Genomic DNA, 24,775 nt, shown 5'->3' with positions numbered 1-24,775 from the left:
TTGACAATCCCAGGGGATATACATATTAAAATTGAATAATGAACATGAATTAAGATATACATTTATTTCTTGCCCAACTATAATTTCATCAAAACTATTAGTTTTATTGTGGAAAGTGAGGGTGTCACATCAGTTCATTAAAACATAGATCGTTCTTCTGATAAAGTCAGTCTTCAACCTAGAAATATTTTATGACAGAATATTGCCACAAAATGATGTTATGGCATCTGCAGAGATTTTATGGCTTTAAAGGACATGAAGGCATCACTGAAGTTTGAGAAACAGACTGTCTCTCAAATATAGTACATACCAAGCTTGTTCCTCTCATGTGAAATCTAAATGGCTAATAGAAGGAATTGGGGAATGGTGAAGGAGGAAAATCTGTTTTCTATTAAATTGTCATAAATATCATGGAAAGTTAATTGGGCAGGATGAGTGTCGTACACATTATAACAAGCAAATGAATTTGAACAGCCAACATTTTTCAAGCAAGCCTTTTAGTATTATGTTATTCTGTGCATCATAGACTAAGTCACTGAATACTTTTATTGTTCATGCTCAAGAGAGTAATAAAGAATGCTGAATGCTGATTATTTCAACATCTCTCCCCTAAAGCAATATTAATTATCATTAGAAACAGAAGCTATCAAGATTATGTTCAGTCCTTTCCCTTTTCCTTTTCCCCATCCTAACATTCCCCTGAAACTGAGTTTGAGGGAAATCATATTGACTTTTCTAGACCCACTATTGAAGTTCTCCCAAATAAATGAATAACATAGTTGGAAGGGACCCTGGAGGTCTTCTAGTCCATTGCCTGTTCAAGCAGGAGTCTATCATTTCAAATGGTTGTCCAATCTCTTCTTAAAAACCTTCAGTGATAGTTACCTACAATCTTTCTGAAGGCAAGCCTTTCCATTGATTAATTGTTCTCACTGTGAGGAAATTTCTCCTTAGATCTAGGTTGATTCTGTCCTTGATTAGTTTCCATCCATTGTTTCTTTTCCTACCTTCTGGTGCTTTGGAAAATAAATTGACCTCATCTTCTTTGTGACAGCCCCTAAAATATTGGAACACTGCTATCATGTCACCCCCTAGTCCTTCATTCCACTAGACTGACCTACCCAATGACTGTAACCATTCATATGTTTTAGCTTCCAGATCCCTAATCATCTTTGTCGCTCTTCTCTGCATTCTTCCCAGAGTCTCAACAACTTTTTTATATTGTGGTGACCAAAACTGAATGCAATATTCCAAGTGTGATTTTACTGAGGCATTATAAAGTGGTACTAACATTTAAGGTGATCTTGATTCTATCTCTCTGTTAATGCAGCCTAGGACTGCATTGGCTTTTTTGGTGGCTGCTGCACACTGCTGGCTCATATTTAAGTTGTATCTACTAGGACTCCTAGATCCCTCTCTCTGCTATTGATCCGGGTTCCACCTATTCTGCACATGTCCATTTGTTTTTTCTTGCCTAAGTGTAAAATCTTAACTTTTCTCGCCCTGAATTTCATTTTTCTAGATAGCGCCCAGTATTCAAGTTAAGTCTTGCATCAAATCAGCGATGCAAGTAGAGCTTGTGCCTAAAATTCTCAAATGATACCTAGAGAGTATTGGGATATAATAAACCTGTGCAACATAATCAAGTGAGCAGATTCTACTAAAGCCGATGCTTTCATTGTAGCAACCATCTCTTCATTTTTAAAATTATACTTGGGAGAGGGAGGAATCATCTGGGCATATACATAGTTGCAGATGTTCACTTTACTATTGTACTTTTAAATATATAATCCTGTTGTTGTATAATCTAGTGCAGTGATGGCGAACCTTTTTTGGCTCGCGTGCCACAAGTGGGGGGAGTGCAGGGCGGTTGAGTGCGGGTGTGCCGCACCCATAATGCAACGCGCAACCCCCCCAGTGCGCATGCGCGCAAAACGTGCGACCCCCCCCCCACATTTTTACATGTTTTTTGCCCTCCCCATGCTCCAGGGGCTTTATAGGAGCCTGGGAAGGGCAAAAAGAGCCTCCCCCGACCCCCTGGAGGCCCTCCGGAGGCTTCAGGGACTGTCCAAGGCTTCCCTGAAGCCTTCGGAGCGCTTAAAACCACCCTCCGAGCAAACCGGAAGTGACTTCCGGGTTGCTCGGAGGGTCATTTTAAGCGCTCCGAAGGCATCAGGGAAGCCTCGGATGGTCCCTGAAGCCTTCGGAACGCTTAAAACCACCCTCCGAGCAAACCAGAAGTCACTTCCGGTTTGCTCGGAGGGTGGTTTTAAGCGCTCCGAAGGCTTCAGGGACGGTCCCTGAAGCCTCCAGGGGGGCGGGGGAGGCTCTTTTCGCCCTCCCCAGGCTCCTATAAAGCCAATGGAGCCTGGGGAAGGCGAAAAATAGCTTTTAAAAAGGTGACACGCGTGCCATAGGTTCGCCATCATGGATCTAGTGCTTAGTAAATGTATTTAGTATCAGAATAACAGAAACAAACAGTTGTAACTATGCTGTTGTTATGATCTAAGCAACTTTAAAATGCAAAACTACATATGGTTTAAATACTACTACTTTTTTAAAAAAAATGGACTTGTCATATATTTTGCTCTAATATATTGAGAAGATAGAAACAATTATGAAGCATGGACTATTAGAGGAGAAGTGCATCTGAGTTCCATGCTTAAAATGAAGGAAACAGACATGGCTGTTTACAAGGGATTCCTACTAAGTAAATGTAGTCTAGGGCCTTTAATTACTTAGCTATAAATCTGGCTCTAAATGGGTTTCTGATTCTTTCCAAATCAATCTCTGTCAAAGCTTTTGCCTGGGGAATATATATCTTCAGCTTAACTTTACATCTGCAGAACTCAAAATTTAAAACAGGTTAGCAATTAGTCTTTTGGTCTGCCTGTCATCGCTCATCTCTAGACCTATTGCCAACCATACAACTGGAGATATGTTTCTACAGCAGGGAAGGCTGTTTATGAGAGAAGTTCCCCATTGCTCTGTCCCTCATATGACCGACCATAGAACGAATGTGAATACAATTGTCCCTCTTCTTTCTCAATTAATTGTCATGACATCTGGAATTTGGATCGCCAAGGAGGCATGAAAGTATTTATTATTTTATGTAAAGTTGCACTAGTAAATTTGGCTAGCTGAGTAAGCAGTAATGGTTTTCATTGTTGCATTGTGATTAAATACATAGTTCTGCACATGCTCTGGAGTACAGGTGGTCCTGGACTTGCAACCATTTGTTTAGCAACCTGAGAAAAATTATTTACAACTAGTCCTTGTACTATTGAATGGTGCCATGTTCAGAGTTACTACTGAGTGGTTGTGATATGCAGTCTGGCAGAAAGCTGCTGTTGAAGCAATAGACACACAATTCTAAGAAAAGGTACATGCACTATGTTTTCAAAATACATGATTGACTTTTTTATTGTAGTCACTTTGTGAATGACAAATAATCTTGGCATTGCTATTGTGTCCAGTTATAAGAAATCCATGAAACTCTCCATGTCCAAAGTTAGATTTCCAAGGAAAAAAAAACTAGACAGGTACTGTATATTTACTTAAATATTATGGGTTTTGCATTCACTTTGATTTTTCCTTTAAAGGGCACTCATTCCTGAATATATGAAAAATGTAATTGAAATAATTCAGTCATTAAAACATACTTGTTCATTGTGAATGTATAGTACAACAACATAGTACAATAATTAACTATTAATATAACATGAAGAAAGGGAAATAAAATAACAGGTAGAAACAATTGTTGCTTGGAGTATGTGATTGTTAAAACAATCTTTTTAAAACAATATCCACTTAAATATATCTATATGTTTTCGTGCTCTTTATAAATAATATCCAGAGAATATTATATTTTCTTTCTTTCAAAATTAATACTGGGAAAAGCATGTGAAATTTCTTTGGTATTGTTTGTAATGTGTTATTTTTGCATATGTTCAATCTAAATGTATATTAGCCTTTTTCCTCAAATAAAATACAGAAAGTGATTTTGAACATGATGCTTTGATTTTAATATTACAAAATTTAGAATATTTACATTGCATGGATAATATTTCTCAGGATAATTTATCCTTACTGAAAAAGCATCAGAGACATAAAATATTGCTTTCCTTATTTTGATTCGTACAGATTACTTGGAATCCAATATCATGCTAGGGGATTTTTACAAGCACAATGCAAACCTTTGAAAATCTATCTGGAGAGTCCATTTTTTCATTACTATTTCCCTTTAAATTGGCCCCTTCTCTTGAAAGAACTGGTTGTCAACCCTTTCTTTCCAAACTGCATATTGTTCAAATAAAAAGGGACAGTAGTTTTAAATGAAGAATATTTTTTCTTAACTTACTCTTAAGGGTAGTTATTGTAACCCTCCATGAGAAAAATATGGATGTCAACATCTTCTTGAATGCCAGTGATCATGGATTGGAAATTTTGTCTCTGCCTTACACTATGTAACTATTTTGAAATTTTAAAACTTACTGTACTGTTAGAACATAAAAACCTATGTTCAATTATGTTCCACTATTTCTGAGATGTGCTGGGAAACATTGTCTATTCTAACATGAGGGTGAAGGTTTGTTCTCCAGGTTTGTGGGTTGGTTCCGAATGTTTCATCACCAGGCCTGGTAACAAAACATTCAGAAACGAATCCACAAGCTCGAAGGACGAACCTCCACCCTCATCCTACAGCCGAGGTACAGATATTTGCCACCATACTGGGATTCGAACCAGGGCTGTATCGAATCCCAGTAAGGGTATGGCTAGCTGATGAGAGCTAAATAGCTTGAAGTGGATCCATACTAGTCTCCCTTTATTTATTTATCAGCACAAATACAACACAAATATAAAAAGGCAACATTAAAAATAAAAATATGGGTTTCTGTCTGGATGGTCTTCTGTGATGAGCCGAATGACAGAAAGAGGGAGTAGTGAGCTCCCTCCCATATTTGGGCATACCAACATACATACATACATGAACATATAGCTTGATTAACTCTTCATAGATATTGCATTCAATTATGCAAAAAGCAGATCCAGATCTTTATTAATAAATAAGTAGATTTAATTATAATTCTGGATAGCCAATTTGACAATATTGGTCAGAGAGATGCTTCAAAGAAATACAAAGCAATACAATTTGACAGTTTTTAAGTAGTCCCTTTACTATGAAACTTACTTTCTTCTCGACATCTAGCCTTTTTACTTTTATTAATCACTATGCAACTCTCTTTATTATCAGTATTTGTATATCTAGGTCTATTGATGTCACTATGAACTAAGACCATTGGCTCTGTCCCTGATGACAAAATTTGGTGATATTCTTTAAAATTGTCCTGTTTTTCAAAGCAAGCCGAGAACTATCGACTTTTCAGTGCAATATAAACTTTTCAGTAATAGATGCTTACATATCACAGGTCTTCTAACACTACATATATGAAATACAAAAGGAGCAGAAATATACTATTCATAACCCTCAATTTTACTGTTAAACAAGCTCATTTGGAACAGTTTACATTCCTCAGGAAGAATTTGACGTTCCCATTAATTCACCTACTGTACCTGTCATTTTTGTGTTTAACAAGACTTGATAAGTTGATATTATGGTAAAAGACTAAGCAATTGGAAATGTTTGTTACTACATATTCTCAGCCTGCTAAAGAATAAAGACTTTTGCTAGAGGTACTTGATTCAGCTTAGCAAAAGAACAGTATGCCTGTTTATGCTGTCAGTCTGTGGTATGCATGCACACACATAAAAAGCAATGGAGAGAACTGACTCTTGCTTTTTTTCTCAGTGAAATCAGTAATTTTTGGGTTTTACTATCTTCTCTCTCATTTATTTGAAAAAGAAAATATAATAGAGGGAAGACAGATATAGATAAAATAGAAGGGTATTAATTCTTGAAGGGCCTGCATTCTCCTTTATGTTCTGTGTGTGTGAAGGATTGTTAGCAGGCAGTCCTCTGTTGAAGGTCTGTTCAGTCTAAATGTGAAGAAAACAAATAAAAGAACCAACCAAAATCCAGAAGTCTTGAAATTCACACCTAGATTTTAGACTTAAATGAAAATCTATGTCCTCTGTTTTGGAGAGAGTGAAACATTTGTTCTTTTCTGCTAAACACAATACTTTTCAGCTCCACTTGTGGAGAACTCAACGAATGTTGAGAGTAAACATGCTTAGATTTTTCTCCTGTGATCAGGAGAATAAGCAGAGCATCTGATAATATGTTCATTTATCTAAACATGCTTATCAACTTCTTTTATAGGGATTTACTATGTAGGCTAAATGTGTGTTTGTATGTGCATCATTGCCTGTCTGCTTCAACCTTGCACTTGGTTATTCCAATAAGAAACAGAGCTGTAATCTATTGTTTAATATTCTTTTTCCATGTTTAATATTCTTTTTCCAAGGACCTAGAGAAGATAATTATATTAAACTACCTCATGTATCTGTACACGTTTCTGTGGCACTAGCTCTATGACTACGAAGATTATAATGGATGTTGTAAAACAATTTGCACATCCATACCAATTTAGTCCAATGGGAATCTATCTACTTCATTCACAAAATGTCCTAGATTTATTTGTTGACTTATCCAGGTTAGAGACTCTTAGAAGGTAGAAGATTCCAAGCTTGGAAAAGTGTGTGTGTGTGTATGTGTCAGGGGTGAGAGGTGAGTTGCTGCCAATTTGGCCTGGATCGGCTGAACTGGTAGTAGCAGTGGTGGGAGGCTCTGCCCACCCATCTGGGTGCTTTTGTGCATGCCCAGAAGCATGGCACGTGCAAGCGCACCGGAACCAGTAGTAACCTCTAGTGGGTCTGCGTGTAGATGGATGGATGGATGATAGACAGACAGACAGACAGACAGACAGACAGACAGACAGTCCCTAGGTAGGAGTCTCAAAAAAATCACCCCTACATAAAACCACACAGAGCTATTGTCAATGTCAACTAGAATGGTTTAAATGGGCTTATGTTCTATGTAAAACAGCTTCCTATCTTCCTATCTCTCCCCTTTAATATAAGTATAATCTTTATTTTCATTGTACTTAAATACAATGAATTTGGTTAGTGATGGAAAGAGAGGGTTCCGGTTCCGGCGGCAGCGGCGACGGGCAGCTCTTTGCCCGCTCCGGCTCTCCGGTGGGCTTCCCCACTCCTTGGGGGGCACAGGACACCCCGCAGAGGGGTCCTGCCGGAGGGGCGGCATCGCGGGGAGCTCCTGCAGCGGCGGCGGCCGGCGGGAGGTCTCTCGCGCGCCCAAGGCACCGGGGAGCTAGATCGGAGGGCGCCTCGCGTTTTTGCGCCTCGCGCCTCGCTAAAGCCGACTGGAGAATGAAGCAATAGAAGGAAGCAGCTGCAGTGCGGTGAGGTTGCTTCTCTCTTCATGCCCTATTTTGCACGAAGAATTAGTCAGCTTTCTTTAAAATAACTTTCGGAGTATTCTGGAGGCGCGGCTGGAGGGAGGGGGGTTTCCCCCCCCCTTGGACAAGCGGCGAGGAATAATTTTGCTCTCAGCCCCCGGGGAAGGAGGAGGGGGGAGAGCCAACGAATGAAGCCTCACCCAGGTTGAGATGATTTTCTTTTCAACTTAATTTTACTTTCTACTGTGATTTGTGGACTTTTGGAACTTTTTAAAACTTTGTTATGCCTCTGTGCCCAAAACTGGCAGGGGAAGATGGCACACTTCCGTTGTCTTTATGAATTGTGAAACCTGACTCCACCTTTAAAATTCAGGCTTCCGGTCTTTGTCTCCGTGTCTCCCAGAGGAATCTCTTGTGGATTGATATTTTTTGAACTTTCTAGGGGAAACCTTTCATCTATTGCCAGACTTATTAGAGAGATTCTCTTCTGCCTGGTTCTTCTGCTCCCGGACCTCACCTGGCTACCCTTCTTTTCTAACTGTTTATCTTATATATGGACTGAACTTCTAATGTTATAAAGGATGGCATCTAAAAGACCACCTCCTGGGAAACCTGGCTTTGCCACGTCTGCTCCAACATCTGCAACATCCAGTCCAGCCACACAGTCAAAAATAACAGAACTGATGCAACCTAAGACTACAGAGATGGACTTTCAACAAATGCTTCAACAAATTTTACAGGGCCAGGAGGAAATCAAGAAACAGCTAAGGGAAATGAAAGATGAAATTAAAGAAAATCAAGCCCAAATTTATAAGAACTCACAAAGACTGGATCTTGTGGAAGGGGGGGGTGGAGGAGGTGAGGGGGTGTGTGGAAGCTGTGCAGAAAGGGAACAAAGATCTTGACATCCAACAGATGAAATTAGAATTTGAGAGAATGTCCTATTATCTTAGATTTCAAAATGTTATAGAAGAAGATGGGGAAAATATAAGGGACATCATGACAAACATTCTGGCTGACTACACACACAAAGAAAAACAACAGATGGGGTGGGACATAGACCTGGTTTATAGAGTGAACTCAGCTTATGCTAGAATACACAATGTACCCAGGGAGGTTCACATTAAATTCCTTAGAAAAAGCACAAGAGATGAAATTCTGGGTGTACAAAGGGGGCAAGCATTGACATATCATGATATGGAGATAACCATTCTGAAGCAGATCCCTAAGAAGATTAGAGAAAAAAGAAAAAATTATTCGCAATTAGCGAATAAATTATACCAGAAAGGGGTGTGGTTTAGATGGTTGATGCCTGAAGGTATGCTGATATTCTGGGAGGAGACAAGAATCAGAATCAATTCACCCATAGAGGCGCAGGCCTTTATGGAAAAAAATAAAACACTCCTAGAGAAAACACCAGACATTACAACGGACACGCAGGACACGGGAGGGGCCAGAGCTCTGCCAGTGGAGGGAGATGGGGCAATAGCAAGAAGACTCAGATCACAAAAATAAACAAGAAAATCATATTATTATAAATTGACCAAAAGTGAAAATGGAATTATATTTGGATTTTATACTGTAATGTTTAATTTGATTGAATTTAATAATAGAACTGATATGCTGATTGTAATCAATTATATACTAATGCATTATATATAAATGTATACTATGGGTATGGAGGGAGGGGCGCCTCTCACATTTTGCAACTGCCAAAATTTGTATACCTGTCCATTTACCCTTTTCCCTATAAATCTTGAAAAACCAATAAAATTTTATTACAAAAAAAAAAAGGAAAGAGAGAAAGAGAGAGAGATTGAATAATGGCTGGATTTCAGCTAACACTCTCAACCATAAACTAGCCAATTCCCTTTCAATCAAAGTATCTTGCAAAACCATATGACATGCCTCCCACGATGTGCAACCATGACAATAACCAAGCATCCCAGATGTGCAAACATAGCTACTATGAACATGTTTTTTTAAAAAAACCTAAAACTAATGCATCTTGATTGTCTTGGCAACTTGTTCCTAATTTGTCTCACTGTAATATTGGACTATGTGCATTTGAGTATGCATTCAGATGTGTCTTTCACTAAGTTTAGGAGTGTTTATGTTTCTCTTCTGGGCTTTGTTTCTCTTTGTGTGCATTCCAGACCACAATTAGAGCTGGGTGATTAAAACTCTATCAGAAATTCACAGGCAGGACATCAATCTTTCATTTGTTCCCACTCATGTCATCAGTCTCCAGGGAGCTCCATAATTCTATGATATGTTATCATTCATAGTGTGATCCTTTTTCAAGTAGGATCACATAATGCAGCAAATTTTGGAGGGGGGAGGGAAAACATTTTATTAGGATTAAAAATGGTATGGAGGTCACAACTATTTTGTGAAGTAGCACACAAATCGGACAGGTGTGAACAGTAGTGGATGAGGGACTTTTTTTCCCCACTGTGTTTTGAACTATCCTGCATTTTTTTTGTCCAAAAGCATTAGAGGGTAAATATTTTAGAAGGCTTTAGTTTGAACTCAAGATCTTCCGTTCTATCAGCTGAGCACTCTACCCACTACAAAAGAGTCAGCAGTCAAGAACTTGGTTGCTTACAGACTTCATTATGTAAATATAATAAATGAAGATAAGTGGTCATTAATATTTTTTGAGATTGGGTCACTACAGTATGCATTTGAATGCTTTATGGTTTCAGGATTCAAGTATGAATTTTAAACTTAACTGTTCTCACATTCCATGTTCTAGAATATCCAGCAGATAAACTATTTTGCTTAGAATTAAGCCTTGTTTGACTTTTTTTATTAAATATGTCCAGTGATACAGGAAACGTGAAGGAATCACATCTGCTGCTCACATTCACAACATCAGCATATCTCTGTACTGTGCATCAGCCAATGAATATTTTTTTTAAAAAAGTGAAAAACATCTGCATGTGGATGACTCTGTTACATCTCTGATGGCAAAGAATTAATATTGTGCATACAGTTGTGCAAATGCAAAATGTATCTTAGACCTTCATCCAAATAAACTGAAACATCTTCAAATGTTTCTGAAAATAACAATTTATATGCATTGGAAGTTGAGATTGCAGAAGCTAAAGATGAGATTAATTCATATATATATATATATATATATATGTATGTATGTATGTATGTATGTATGTATGTATGTATGTATGTATATATATGTGTGTGTGTGTATGTGTGTGTGTGTATGTATGTATATATATATATGTGTGTGTGAGTGTGTGTGTGCATGTGTGTGTGTGTGTATATATATATATATGCCACTTGAAGATTGTGCAACACTGAATTAAACTTTGGTAAGGGTTGAGGTTTGGGATAGTAGTTAAGGCATCAGGCTACAAATTGGAAAACTAGACTAGTCACCATTTCTCAACCTTAGAAATGGAATAAATGGGAAACCATTTCTAAAATCTTGCTAAAAATACTTCAGGACTTTTCCTGATTGGAGTTAACACTAGGAGTCAACACTGACTCAAATGCATCAAAAAATAAAGCAATTATTACTTTATGGATCTTATTGCATTCCTAAATCCTTTGAGTATTCTTTGATTATAGATGGCTCCTTAGTGTGGCATTTTGGTTTCTTTTGTGATTCTGGCTTGTATTTGAGTATACTGTCTGTGATCTGTTATCATATGGTTCATACTTCCTGGTTCATATAAACTAGCATTCTAACACATAAACTTAAATGTATAAGAATATACAGCCAGATGCTACCATGAAAATGCATGTTGAGTTCAAAGTAGATTTGTGCATTTGTGTTTCACTACATTTGGAGTCTTTCCTGTTGGATCAATGTATGTTATGATAGTAAGGATGTGGAAAAGGGCCTTCTTGGTTTTAGCACTGGTATTAACACTCAAACAGGGGATTCTTTCCCCTGAGGAAGGTATAATTGATTCCCACACTGATGAGTTTTGAATGTCTTGCCAAAAACCTGCTTTTATCACATTTTATTTTTCTACACAATGTAATCTTACATTTTTAAAGAAAGGAGTGGCCTTGAGTTGTTAATTTTATTATTCACTCTCCTTGTAATAAAATAGAAGTGTCACAATCTTAGCAGTGTCAAAATACCTTTTGCTAGGGCCTCCTGGCCAATTCTGTGGAAATCCTTAACCCATAAGCAGAAAGCCAAAATAAAAATGTTCTTTAACTTTAATTCTAATGTGTCTCATGATGACCTGAAATTTACATCAACGATACATAATTAAATGTATATCCAGAAATCCAATGACGCAGATAGACAGTGGGTTCTGAATGTCTAGAATCAGAGGTTAATGCATCATTTTCCACTACTGTATAGTTCTTATTTATCATAAACTACAAAGACTTGTGCTGGTGTTGAACACAAAATTCTTTCTGATAGTTCCTCACCCATGTTTGCCTAACACAATCCTATCTTGATGTCTATGGAGATTCTCAGTCATCCATGTTATGGTTGACCCAAAGATGCTTTTTTTTTAAGGTAACTGGACTTTGTTTTTTTCTTGAGGATGTTTCACTTGTCAACCAAGAAAAGCTTCTTCAGTTTTGACTCAAGCTTCTTGAATGAGAAGTGAAACGTCTTCAAGGGAAAACCAAGTCCAGTTGCCTTTTGACAAAGCACCTTTGGGACAATTCTGTCTTGAGATCTGGGTGTTTTCAAATAATTCATGGATAGAAACATGTCCTGTACATTTCATGATAACTACCAACCTACCCATCTGCAAAGACTTTCTTTGATTAGAAAAATTGGTGAGTCAGATTCCTTGCTTTGGAGCCATTTATGAGTCAAGAAAAAAAGGGGTTATTTCTTTGGGGTGGTCACTCAGTGAAAAAGAAAGATACTGAATCTTAAGGACTCTTAAGTCCTTTGGTATGTAAGAACCCTTTTGAGAAAATCTACAGCACTGAAAGTCTGTTATGCTAGAAGAAGAAATGGCTTAGATAATGTTTGCTACCTTTTATGGCCTTTTCTTTACTCCTTTGGTGAGTTGCTCATGACCCAACTTCAAGTCAGGAGAAAACTATTCCAGCATGACATTTGCTGTGTAACACAGGTATAGCTAAAGACAACTTTAAGCCTCTTTCACTCATGAGATAGGATAAGATGAAAGCAATGTCACAGAGACACAGCAGAAAAAAAATAAGTTGCCAGGGCATGTTTGTGCCATGATTAGGTGCAATCTGGAAACAAAACGTTATCTAAGAAATCAGATTAACATTAGTACTTGGGATCAGGATGGCAAAGAGGTGCACATTCAGCCTTTTAAATAATCAAGTAAAAATCATCCTTTATAGAAAAATTTAAAGTGAATATTGCACAGATTAAGTGGATTCTTTTAGATATAGTGCAAGTCCCATCCTGATTGGAAGATGTGTCAGCACAAATTATATTAGGATAAACTCAATTTAATTATGCCAAAAAGCAAGTTTCCTGGTATTATTCATTCTCCATGAAAATGAGAAGGAATCATTAAGAAATTCTAATGAGGAGAAGCAAATTTCTGACAAACATACAGGTTGATTTACCTTAAATTCAAGGTGGCTAACAATGTTTGCTCTTTTTTCTTTTGGTATTTACGGTATGATAAAGTTTAGAGAACTACCCACTCAATTGTCTCTTGGCAGATTGCAATTAAAAACAACCATACAATCTTACTCTAGTAAGCTACCAAGGCCAGACAAAAATGGGCAAAGTACTAGACATCCAAATAACAACTCATCAACTAATTGCTTGGAGAAATATATTTATGAACATATGTATGCATTTATTTTCCAAACTGCTAGCAGCATTCCTGAAAATTCCAGAATGTCACTGTGAACATGCTCCTATAGGTTTTTTGGGTAAAAATATTTTGGCACTATGACATACTGGTAATCTTTGGTGGTATCCTGAAGAAATTAACACTGATTTTTAAAAAAATAAGGAAAAAATGTTTCTCATCTAATTGGTTTGACGCTTCTATTCAAAGTTCATGATCAAAACCTGGGATAGCAGCCATAAAATTTTATCCCTCACAGTCCAGATGATATTGGTGGCCTAGAAGATCACTGGTCATGCTGTTGCTACAGCATTCATTCTCAACAGAGTAACTTAGGTAGCTTTCATATTAAAAATATTGAAATACGTTAAAAAGAAAGAGAGGCTGGACAACTTTCCCCTCCCATGCTGTTTGTATTGAACAAGAAATTGGTGGAAGAGGACCTCCAATCTTTCTCCCAACATTACAATTTGAATATTTCCCAGAAATTACTCTGTTGAGACCCCACAAGTTTTCAAAATGGTTCACTGAATATTGCCTCCTCAGCATTCAAAAGGTGATGTCAATAAAGGGATATGAATTTCAACAGAAGCTTTCCACGCAAAGTGTGTACAAAGTATTTTCAATCATCATTTTAAAAAAGATGGAAAAAGTTGCCCACAATATCAAATACATTAAAGCTTTCCATAAACGTTTCCCTTTCATGATGATTGCCATTTGGGGCCTACAACTTTATCAGACCACTGATTTCTGAAAATTTATTAGGTTAATGGAATAGGTTTGAAATGGCTAAAGCATTTATTACACATAATTTTCATATATTCATTTGTCTTTTAAGTTGGAACTATTAAATGCACAATTCAGTAGACAAATCTTTCCAACATAGAATGGGGAGGAATTGTAGTATCAGTAAAAATTTTCAAAATAAACACAAGCAGAACCTTCCAACCAAAAGCTAGCCTATATCTTTAAGGGCCTGTAACCAAAATATGACATTAGGACATCTAATCAATGCTTAAAATAAGCCATTTGAGGTAAACTTTTCCTTTTTCCAACTTACATTTATTTCTAAAGTAAAACTTCCATTATAGATTTGCCATTATTAAATATGATATGGAAATGGGAGAAATAAAAGCAAGGACTGGAGAAAATATATTAAATGGGGTCCAAATGGGAATTGATGGGTCTGAGGCAAATAATGTGCGCTTCCTCTTCTTAAATTCTAACTCTTGCCCAGCATGCCATGATTGGCCATTTATCCAAGAATCACATTAGCTGTTCTTCAATATGGCAGGTGAAAGGGAAATGAACCTAGTAAGCATTAAAACATCTGCTTTACTGTTGCCAAATATTTATAAAAAGAGCTTGCAGCACTATGGACAAGGCTCCTGGGATAAGAGCAGCTCAGTATTTGGCAGGGCATTCATTGCTGCTTCTGACACCAGCCTGCTAATAATCAGAGACTCCACAATGTTCAAGTGCAAAGCATGGAGTCCTACAGCACAGGCTTTAAGCAGAGTAGCAAACACTACGTCCCATTCCATCGCCTGACATCTTCTCCCAACTACAACCTTTGGCTTGCTTTTTCTGACATTAAGGGCACACGCCCATCTACCCCACACACTTACACGTGTGTATAGACACGCATACACATGCCCTGTATAATTGACGAGAAAGCCACACATCCTTCCAGTCTCCGCGTCAACATTCCCCCCAGTGAAGAGGCTGGGAGGCGAATGCAGCGCATGCCATCACTACGGCTGCGGGCTCTAGCGGCAAGGAGCGGCGTCCCTGTTCTCGGAGAGATGGTTGGCTCTGCGAGGTGCCCTTGGCCCAGAAGAAGAAACCACGCTGCTGCAGCACGGATTTAAAAATAAAAAATAAAAAAACCCGACCACGCAGTCCCGCTATGGCCGCCTTAAGCAACCCCACGCCGCCCTCCCTCCCTAGCCAGCTTTAGTAGATTTCCTTGCACTGAAGCAGCGGGTAAAATGCTGTGAGTGGGGAGAGAGGGGTGGTGGGGGTGGTGGGTAATCTTCCCTGGAATAGAGCCCCGATCCCCTTCCTCTCCTTCGGTATCCTCGCCTCTGCAGCATTATAAACAGCAAGGCAAATGTAGCCATTCGGATCATGGGGAGGAATGGCACGTACGGCTCACCCCAAAGCAGATAAATACATAACGGAGGCAGGCACTCTCCAGCATTTTCCTCCCAGCCTTTTGCATTTCTCATCGCGCCCCCCCTCCCCACACACACACTTCATTCTCGCAACCCCCCCCCCCTTCCAGCTTTTCCCCAGCCCTCCATAGCAAAACAGAAAACGCGGCTTACCCCTGGATGAGGGAAAGGAGTAGTAGTGTCCGCAGCATCATTTTGAGAGGAGACACTGCTGTATCCAGCAACGAGAAGCCGCCTGGGCTCGGCGGATTTGGAGGACTCATCTCTCTCTCTCTCTCTTTCTCTCTCTCTCTCTCTCTCTTCACCCCCCCACCACCACCACCATCACACACACACGCTCTCTCGCCCCCTTTCCTCGGTCGTAGACAAATCCGTCTCCTTTATTTAGTGATTTGTAGTGTGGAAGGTGGTGGAGAGAGAGAGAGCCCCCCCCCTCCGTCTCGCCCTCCCTCTCTTTACCAGGTCCCGCTGGTGGGATGAGCCATTGCGCTCGCCCGCTCTCTTCCCCTCAGCCGAATTAATTTTCTGGGCGGGGGGTTCAAAAAACAAATCGCTTCCTTATCCTTCCTTTATGTATAGGTTAAAAAAAAAAGACAGCACCTTCCGACTTGGCATGAATTGTACAACTAGAAGCCAGCGAGCGTGTGCCTGTGAGGGAAGGCTGGCCCCGTACATACACATTCACACACACACACACTTGACGTGGGGAGGGGGAGAGGCGAAGGATCCTAGGTGATCTATTCCCCCCAGAAGGGATCGGCCTGGAGAAAGAGATCGGAAGGGGGGGGGAGGCCTTTGCCCGGATTAAGCCGCGAGGTCAGAGGGGGAGACGCGGCACCCAAGGTTGCTGCCACTGCCGCAGCACTGCTTAACACATGCGTGGTACCAGTTGTGCAATTGCTCCCCCTTCCCTCTTCACACCATGCGGGGCCGTCTTGCAGCAATGAGGGGCTTTCCGCCCTGGCTAGGTAGCCAAGTATAAATCTTCCATCTCTTTAGATCTTTTTTCTAAAGTGAAGCAAAAGTGCAGCCTCTTTGCACTTCAGTTCTGCTCTTAATGGTCTATATGCAGTTTGCTTGGCAACAGCTTCACGTTTTTTCTCCTGAGTTCCCAATGCAACCTATAGCTCTGATATTTCTTAGTGGTCTCCTGTTCAAGGATTAAGTGGGCCTCAGGGCTGCAGAGCTGTTGCAGTTACACAAAGATATTCATTTAACTGCCTCTACCTGAGCCAAGGATGAGGACCTGTCCCCTGAATCTTTCACACCCTTCAAACAAGTGCATTGAGATGCATGGTGGGGGGTAGGAAGCAAAGAGGAATTAATCTGCTCTGGTGTGGCCAGAGAGAAGTATGATGATGGGCATTATGTTCCACAGAAATGGACCTGCGGTTTCAAGGAATATGTGTGGCTGTTTAAAGGAGGGTGGCAGTATAATATACACACTGCACTGAAGTCAAAACGATGATTTTCAGAGGCATCCAAATGGAGGATTGCACATGGTTTTGGTTTCTGCTGCATTTTGAAATAAGTAGATTGGTTTGCTAACACTTCACAAGGAAAGGAAGGAAGGAAGGAAGGAAGGAAGGAAGGAAGGAAGGAGGGAGGGAGGGAGGGAGGGAGGGAGGGAGGGAAGGAAGGAAGGAAGGAAGGAAGGAAGGAAGGAAGGAAGGAAGGAAGGAAGGAAGGAAGGAAGGAAGGAAGGGTGATAGTCCATCAGACATATGTCCAGACAAAATTTTGCCTTGCAGAAGGTTTCTCCAATATGTAAGACATTTGCAGAAGAGCGAGTAAAGTAAGGTTTTTGGGTAATCTATGAGTAGACAGGGAGATAAAGAGCCAGTGAGCAGAACTGAAGAAACTTCTTGGATTAGAAGCGAAACATCTTCAAAGAAAAAACAGAAAGTCCAGTTGCTTCTTGAAATAAGCACCTTTGGTACAAGCCAATGAGCAGCACATGAGTGGAAGATTTATCCAGGCAATCTCTAAGAACTGAAGATGATTGAATGGAAGAAAAAGAAAGGAAGGAAAAAAGAAAAAAATGGAAGAAAGAAAACTGAAAAAAATAGAAAGCAACTCTGTCAATGGGGTGTAATGTCGGGAACATTTAGGCAGAGAAGCAAAATAGACCTATTTTCATTGATCATTTGGCAGGCATCATTTTAATGCCTGTCAAATGACAGGATTTAACTTTTCTTTCACTTCATGATTTTTAGTTCAGTGATGAAAAGCCTGATCCAAAGTTCATGAGAAAGTCAGGAAGAGCACTTACCACACAACACAGCTTAACACCTTTAAGGGAAGCCTCCTTTGAGGCTTTGATGACCATGTTCATGTCATTGTAATTTGCTCAGCCATAATGTGACTGATTTGCCATTACTTTCTTTTATGATATTTTTTTCAACTTCCTAGTCTGCCTACAGGTCATTTTCTATTTACACATTGAGAACTGCTGGTGAGATAGGACAAAACCAGAACTGTGATTGTGGCCAGTTTTCTTTGCCCTAAGGAACTGCCATCAACTTTTGTTTTACGTCAGTTAGATTTTTCTAGTATAAAATTAGACTTTGAACTTTGAAATGAAATGGCAATATTCTTAACTACTATATTAATTCAAAAAGCTGCAACTCAAATTTGTAATCAGCAAGTCTTCTATTTGAAGTAGCTGCTGTTATAATTAGCTTGCAATCACCAGTGTAATCCCTGATACACCCTTTAATGCCTACTAAATTCCCAGTCCCATCCAACATTAAAAACTCTTTAATATAAAAAAAACAAATTAATTAGGATGTGAGCATACCACAAAGCAAAGCATCAGCCACCAGGATATTTATTGTAGGACTGCCTTTGTAACCTGAAAACTAGAGTGAGAAGCGAAATTATTTGAGGTTTGTTTGCTTTTGGTATATTAAATCTTGTAGGCCTGAAGTGAAAATAACTAAACAACCATTATATGGCAGAAAAAAAGTTTGGTTTGCCTTTGGTTTTTCTATATTAAATCTTGTAGGCCTGACGTGAAAGTATCTAAACAACCATTACAAGGCAGAAAAAGTTTGGATGGGCTATCCAGTCACTTGAATTTTAGCCACTGAGATCCGGTAACTCTAGATTTGTGACTGCCCATGCTCACTGCAGCAGTTATATGTGAATGGACCACCCTCCCAAGGGATCTTTCCAAATGGATTCCTCCATAGTGTCTACTCAAAGCTAACAAATTACAGTATAGAGGAGAATTCTGGGAAATGAAGTCCACACTTCTTAAAAAGTGCTGAAGTTGATAAATGCTGTGCTAGAGGTTCGTTTGCACATCTACAAGACGGTGCCCCTAAGTAAGCACACAGACTATATTTTCTTCAATATTTAATGGATTTCCATGGAATTTACTTCAGTCAATTTCATATTAAGTAATAGAAATGCTCTATTTCAGCAGAACATTGAAGACCTCATTTTTTTTTAAAAAAAAATGGTGAATTCAGATAAGAAGGTAGTGCTATTCCTGTACCATCATCAATGGAGAAAGCCAAACAGCACCTTAAATACTACATTTGTCACAGCTTTTGGGCAGCTTTTAGCCACTTCTCCATTTTAACTGAACAGATATCTAAGCAGGCATCGGTACTAAATAGTTTTCTCTGCTGGAAAACTGAATTACCTGCCGACTTGGCCAAAACATAATCGCATTGTGGCAAGGCTATGTTGTGACTCCATAAGGGATATCTCTCAGTACATCTGTTGAAAGGAAGCACAGTCAAAGAATCTCTGTATCATTCACATGGGATTATTAATCGGGAATAAACGTGTTGCAGAGCTGAGTCCTGCTGCTCTCACACCTTGCCTTTGTGTGTAGATGTTTGCACTGCCAACAGTTATTCCAACCTGCTAGGAAATTTCACAATGTGCTCCATTACTGTGAAGTCATGCTTTCAGCACTACTGTCATTTGCCAGTCAGTGAGTGTTATCTTCAATCATGTGAATGCAGAGAAAGATTGGCAGCTGGAAGATTTATATTTGAGGACTATTTCTATATTGCAACCTTTTAGTGTTTGCTGGAAGCCCTGATTTCTTGTACTTAAACCACATTAGGATGAAAAGGATTTCCACACAGCACTTAATATGATTAACAAATGATGCCTTCAGCCAGGGTTGGGATCCTTTTACAATAGTTTCCTAAAAGTAACTTGTATTCACTTGCAACATTTGCTAATTCAGAGTTTCTGGATGGTGCTCTTTTGTTTACGAAATGGGGAAATATTGGAGGTAATACTATAAAAAAATTCTAAAAATATTAACTCTTTTTCTGCTGTGGAATTAAAAACCAATCATAATGCTGTAATTGCTAAAAATGTTCAATTATTATTTTTACTGCAATCTCAAGTTTTATGGCAGCTAGTGCATATCTGCACAAACTCTAAAAATCAGGTCTCAAAACATACCATGGAAATACAGTAAATACTGAAATGAATATTTAGCAATAAGATTATATGAGTCATCTGTAAAGTGCATGTGAACATAAATGTTGACAGTTACCCAGAATAGGACTAGAGGAAATGTCACTTTGGGCTCATCAAGCAAAAGCAACCCCCCAAAAAAATCTCGTGAGGAAAGATGCAGTTTTGCTTGGTAAATGCAGCCTCCAATAAACTATAGTATTCCCTACTTTCACAAAACACCAGCACTCTTCAAAAGGAAGGATTCCTTTGGGTTCCATTCAATCAAGACATTTCTGTCAAATAAAATACTCTCAATAACTTTTCATGATGCCAGCTCTTCGTAGACTAGATCTGTACATCTAGTTTTGACTTCTTAGAGAGTTGGTAAAAAGTCAGTTCTATAGAGATTGGATCTGAATGGAAAAAGGAACTTTTGTCAACATATCTCCTGCCTAGGACTCCCTTAATCCTTGCAGCAAGATCTCAGGATTAGGTGCTGCCTTCTATACTTTTTGAGTGACCCAGGGGAAAGATTAAAAAAAGAGAAAGGAAGGAGAAGAAGCAAACTCTTACAGATACTTTTATTACAAGGATGAATTAATTTTGTTTAGGGAGAAGATGAACCAGATGGGGATGTTGCTCCAGAAGAGTTGACCAAATGGTTCATTCACGGCAGTGACAGGATGAAATGATTGCTGTTAGATAACAACTATGGAAAAATGGACCCTAATGAAAATCATCTTGGTAAGAAATGCTTGGACTTCCTAGTTCTTTCTTGGTCGCAACCAGATCAAAAGATTCCTGCTGGAGGATTGAGAAAGGATGTAATACAAGTTTCCAATGAAGCTATTATTTCAGCCATGTCAATCAAGTGCATCATATCTGAAGGAGGAAAAGAGTAGCTTCTAACACAATAGACCTGTAGACCCTTTTACATCTCTGTTTACCAGGGCAAAACCTGATGTTCTTCTTTACCCCCTTGGAAGAACAAGGGATATCTGTATGTGAGAGGAATTTAATGTAATTACTCAGCTGCAGAATCTGTAGGACACTTCAAAGGTTCTTTTTCAAAAAGCAACTGGGCTTTGTTTTTCCCTTGAGGAAGATGTTTCACTTCTTGGATGAGAAGTGAAATGCTTTCCTCAAGGGAAAAACCGAAGTCCAGTTGCCCTTTGAAAAAGCTCCTTTGAGACAATCATGACCTGGATGACTGAGAAACTCCATATATATCTTTATGTTTATATTCTGACCATTTTCTTTTCACTTTTTTTCCTATGAATATAGGGCAAACAAAGATGTTTGCCTTCTGTTCAGGGCCACAGCAATATGGAACACTGTGCAAATATTATTAAGTGCTAGCACATAAATACAATTCCAAAAAAGTTTTCCACTTCAATATTTTGGATAAACAACCTACACAACAGAAGGAAAATGGTAGCATTCTCAGGTTTATCTCAATTATTTCATTCTAAGGAAGATCGTATCACAATTGTATTGTATACAATTGTATTGCTTTATGAAGGAGTATGGTCAAGCTGTTGTCTCATTGTCTTGAGACATGAAGACTCTTCTGAAAAGGTACATTTTTCTGCTCCTGTGTAGATTATTGAAGAATTATTCTATTCCTATTCTAATTTTTATTTTTACAGAATAAATTTATTCAGAAAACATTTAATCAGAAAGCCATGATTTTTTAAAAAAAATCTACATTAATTTTTTAAATTCAAATTTTAATAGTTTCTAATTTTCAGCAATGGCTCCTTAGATTCCTACCACCAGCTCCCTTTACTGATAACTACAATCATCAGGCAACCATTTACTAACCTCCCTTTACTTTTTACTTTTTAAAAACTTTTGGTGATTAAAGTACTGAAATTGGGAAGAGCCCTGAGCCATATGATTTTTCAATTGATTGCTGTAAAATATAGATTGGGTTCTTACCTTGTATTTGATTAGACACATATGTCAAAGCTTTTCTAAACAGAATCCAGTCCTTTAATTTTAAAGAAGGAAGTACCAAATTCTCAGTGTCTAGGAAGGATCCTGTTATTTATTCCAATCATAAAACTGCTTTTTTTTAAACACACACACACCCAACAACAACTGGATATTAAGACTTTAATAGCTATTTTTGTTACAAGCTAGTCTTTGCACTATTGTGAACTCAGGTGAGGGTGGATTAATGTAAGGTCTGATAATGTGGCATTTTAATCAATATTATTGATTAACTCAATGTAATCAATGTAACTCAAATTAGATAAAATCTAACAGTGTTGTTTTTTTTTAGATCTTGAAAATGGCTTGGATGTTGTTTATTGGATGTTTCGGAAATGAACTCTGACATTATGTTTTTTTGTTCCGCATTAATATGTATCATTTAATTTTTTTGATTACTATGTGATTACTAATCACTTCTATTTTTGCTTGTCACTGTTGATTTGTGATAATGAATGCTCTGCTTTTCTTTTTTATCTGGTTTAGAATTTCTTGCTTCCACTGTTATAAATTTTAGAAATATTAAAATGAATATAATAAGGGAGGCAATAGGTAAGATTCTGTTACATGACAATGGTGCTCTATTACACAGGTTAAGATTTAAATTCATATTTGTAATTGCATTTCATTAATTTGTGGGCTTGCTTGTCATTGCATGTATGTACTCAATAAGTTTGAGCTGATCAGATCTGTTGCTCTGAAATCTCTGTAATGATTTTGACATATTTTGTGATTCTAAGCTCTAATTCTACTACAAAGCTATTGCATTGTGACTGCAAAAAAGTCCAGGCATGTGGCAATACATGAAGACAGCAGAATAGAAAAGAAAGAAAAAACCTGAAGAAAATCACAGAATACAAAGGTCTGCAAATAGAAGAACATCTACTATGCCTAAAGAAAGCAAAGATATACTAATAGTAATAGGTGCCTTGAATGCAATCCCAAAATATATGTAGCACCACTTGAACACCATTAGAATTGTCAAAATCATGAGTCAGTTGCAAAAGGCAGCTGTACTTGGAACAGCTTACATTCTTTGATGATAGCTTTAATATTATTAAACAACTACATCTGTCCCAGGTTCTTGGAATGACTCCATAGCTGGTAAAAAAAATGCCAAATCCAGTCTAAACAGCTGGTTGACTGTGCAATGAGACATAATAGATCCGATGAGTCATCATAAGCAGAGATGAATCTTACAGATCTATTTATATTGTGCTAATGCCAAACATTTATTTAAGTTTAACATCAAAATTCGCATTGATACCAATAATCACCATACATTTCTTTCCTTTACAATGATGAAGGCCAATTTCCTATTACCTGGATTCAGTTGAATGTTAAACAAGGGTCATTGCACACTCTCCTACACATCAATTACACTAGATCCTCAACATGTCTCAGTTCACATGTCCAGAAAATCCTGGGCAATTTTTTAAACTGTTATATTTTATATCAGTTTGGAGGGGGGGGGAGTCTGAAAGTGACTTAGCATCAATTGCTGCTCCCTGTTTCTGTTTTAAGTATAATCTTTATTGTCATTGTACTTAAATACCACAAAAATGGGTTAAAGTCTATATTTGATTAATGAAAACTACACGAACAATATTTTCTGCTTCATTGTATTTAAATGTTTAAATGCTTTCAAAATAATGCAATTAGCCTGTACATAGAATACCTAACAAGTATTTGAATGCACCTTATTAAAAGCCAAACCTACACTTCTAAGATATTAAAATAAATTGGTAGTTAAGTTGAATTTTTACAGCATGTGAAGGATAATGTTTAAAAATTTGGAATCAGAAAACCAAAAGTATAATGCCAATTACTGCAAAAATCTTTTTTCTAAGGTTTTGCAAAATAAATCTTATCTCTTATGTAACCATAAGAGTCTGGTACCAAAATGATGAAATGTGCACTGTGGCCACTCTGTTCTTTCATAATTGTATGAAAGAACCTAGAATCATAAGGGTGGAAAGGAAGTCTTCTAGCCCATTGCCCTATTCAAAGCAGGAGATCTTATACCATCCTGGTCAAATGGTTGTCCAGTCAGTTATATTCTGATGTCACATGCAAATAGTTTTGCCAAATAGTTTTGTGGTACTTGTGGCCACCACGGCTCACTTACATATGCAATGGAATCTTTTATATAGCAGTGTTATCCAGTAAAACATCCAGTTCCCACTGTGATGATGATGACATTGAGTAATTGTCCATTCATCAATTGAATTGAATTGAATTGATTTTGTCTTTTTCATCCAAGGAAGCTGGAGAAGCTACCAATTTGTTCCTGTGGTGGTCATATCAGTATATGTATTGTAACAGAACAATAACTATCACATTAGTATTGCTTAGTGCTGTTAATATTATTCACTTTGATTACTTTCGTGGCTTTTGGGTTTTTCTTTGCAAGGCGGTGAGGGTAGAATGCACAATTTAGAAAGTCTGTCTTTGCTAGAAGACTATCTATGTTAAAATATTAGGCATTAATCCTTTATGTTTTCACTTGAGATTGTTTCCTCTTTAAAGAGATATCACAATCTCTGTTACTGCCTATTTTTATTTCCTATTGTTGTAGTTGTTGGTGTTGTTAGTACTATCACATTTGTAATCACATTACAATTTCATTTTATTTCTCCAGTCAGTTAATCTTCTTCTGGAAAGTAATAATTCAATTAAAACTTTTACATTGCTTGGAGGTTAAGGACCAGCTTCTTCAGCATTCCAGGCTATCAGTTTGCTGCTGTTGTCTTCCAGATACACGGGCCATCTGGGATCAGCACTCACTTCAGTTAAATGTCTGCTTTGCCAATTCAAGGAGCCTTCACAAATTGACATGATAAAGGGGACTAATTGGAGGGAAAGAGTATTTGAAGTGCAAAAGTATTTTAGGTATTTTAGAGGAGCAGGATATTTAAATTGACAATTGGTTTAGAATATCATAAAGAAAGATGCTGTAAATCATACAAAAAAAAAACACCGCCAGAACTCTAGTCACTAATAGAAG

At 38.1% G+C, this 24,775-nt stretch overlaps 1 protein-coding gene across 2 annotated transcripts in view; it reads right to left on the bottom strand.

The window, feature by feature from the left end:
* The window catches only part of GABRG2 (gamma-aminobutyric acid type A receptor subunit gamma2), an 81,127-nt gene extending 65,395 nt beyond the window's left edge, over positions 1-15,732 (bottom strand). The window contains exon 1 of one of the 2 annotated variants that reach the window (XM_081934818.1): positions 15,496-15,732. In XM_081934818.1, the coding sequence (XP_081790944.1) occupies positions 15,496-15,605 (110 nt within the window). In that variant the 5' untranslated portion in view covers positions 15,606-15,732. The remainder of the gene's footprint in view (positions 1-15,495) is intronic. The other variant, XM_081934819.1, reaches the window with a different exon arrangement.
* Positions 15,733-24,775: the final 9,043 nt, after the last annotated feature.

This window comes from Natrix helvetica, assembly GCF_964273705.1.
Source record: "Natrix helvetica genome assembly, chromosome: 1".
In the NCBI taxonomy this organism is placed as follows: domain Eukaryota; kingdom Metazoa; phylum Chordata; class Lepidosauria; order Squamata; family Natricidae; genus Natrix; species Natrix helvetica.
The sequence above is the reverse complement of the archived record's forward strand: the minus strand, read 5'-3'. Positions and strand labels throughout refer to the sequence as shown.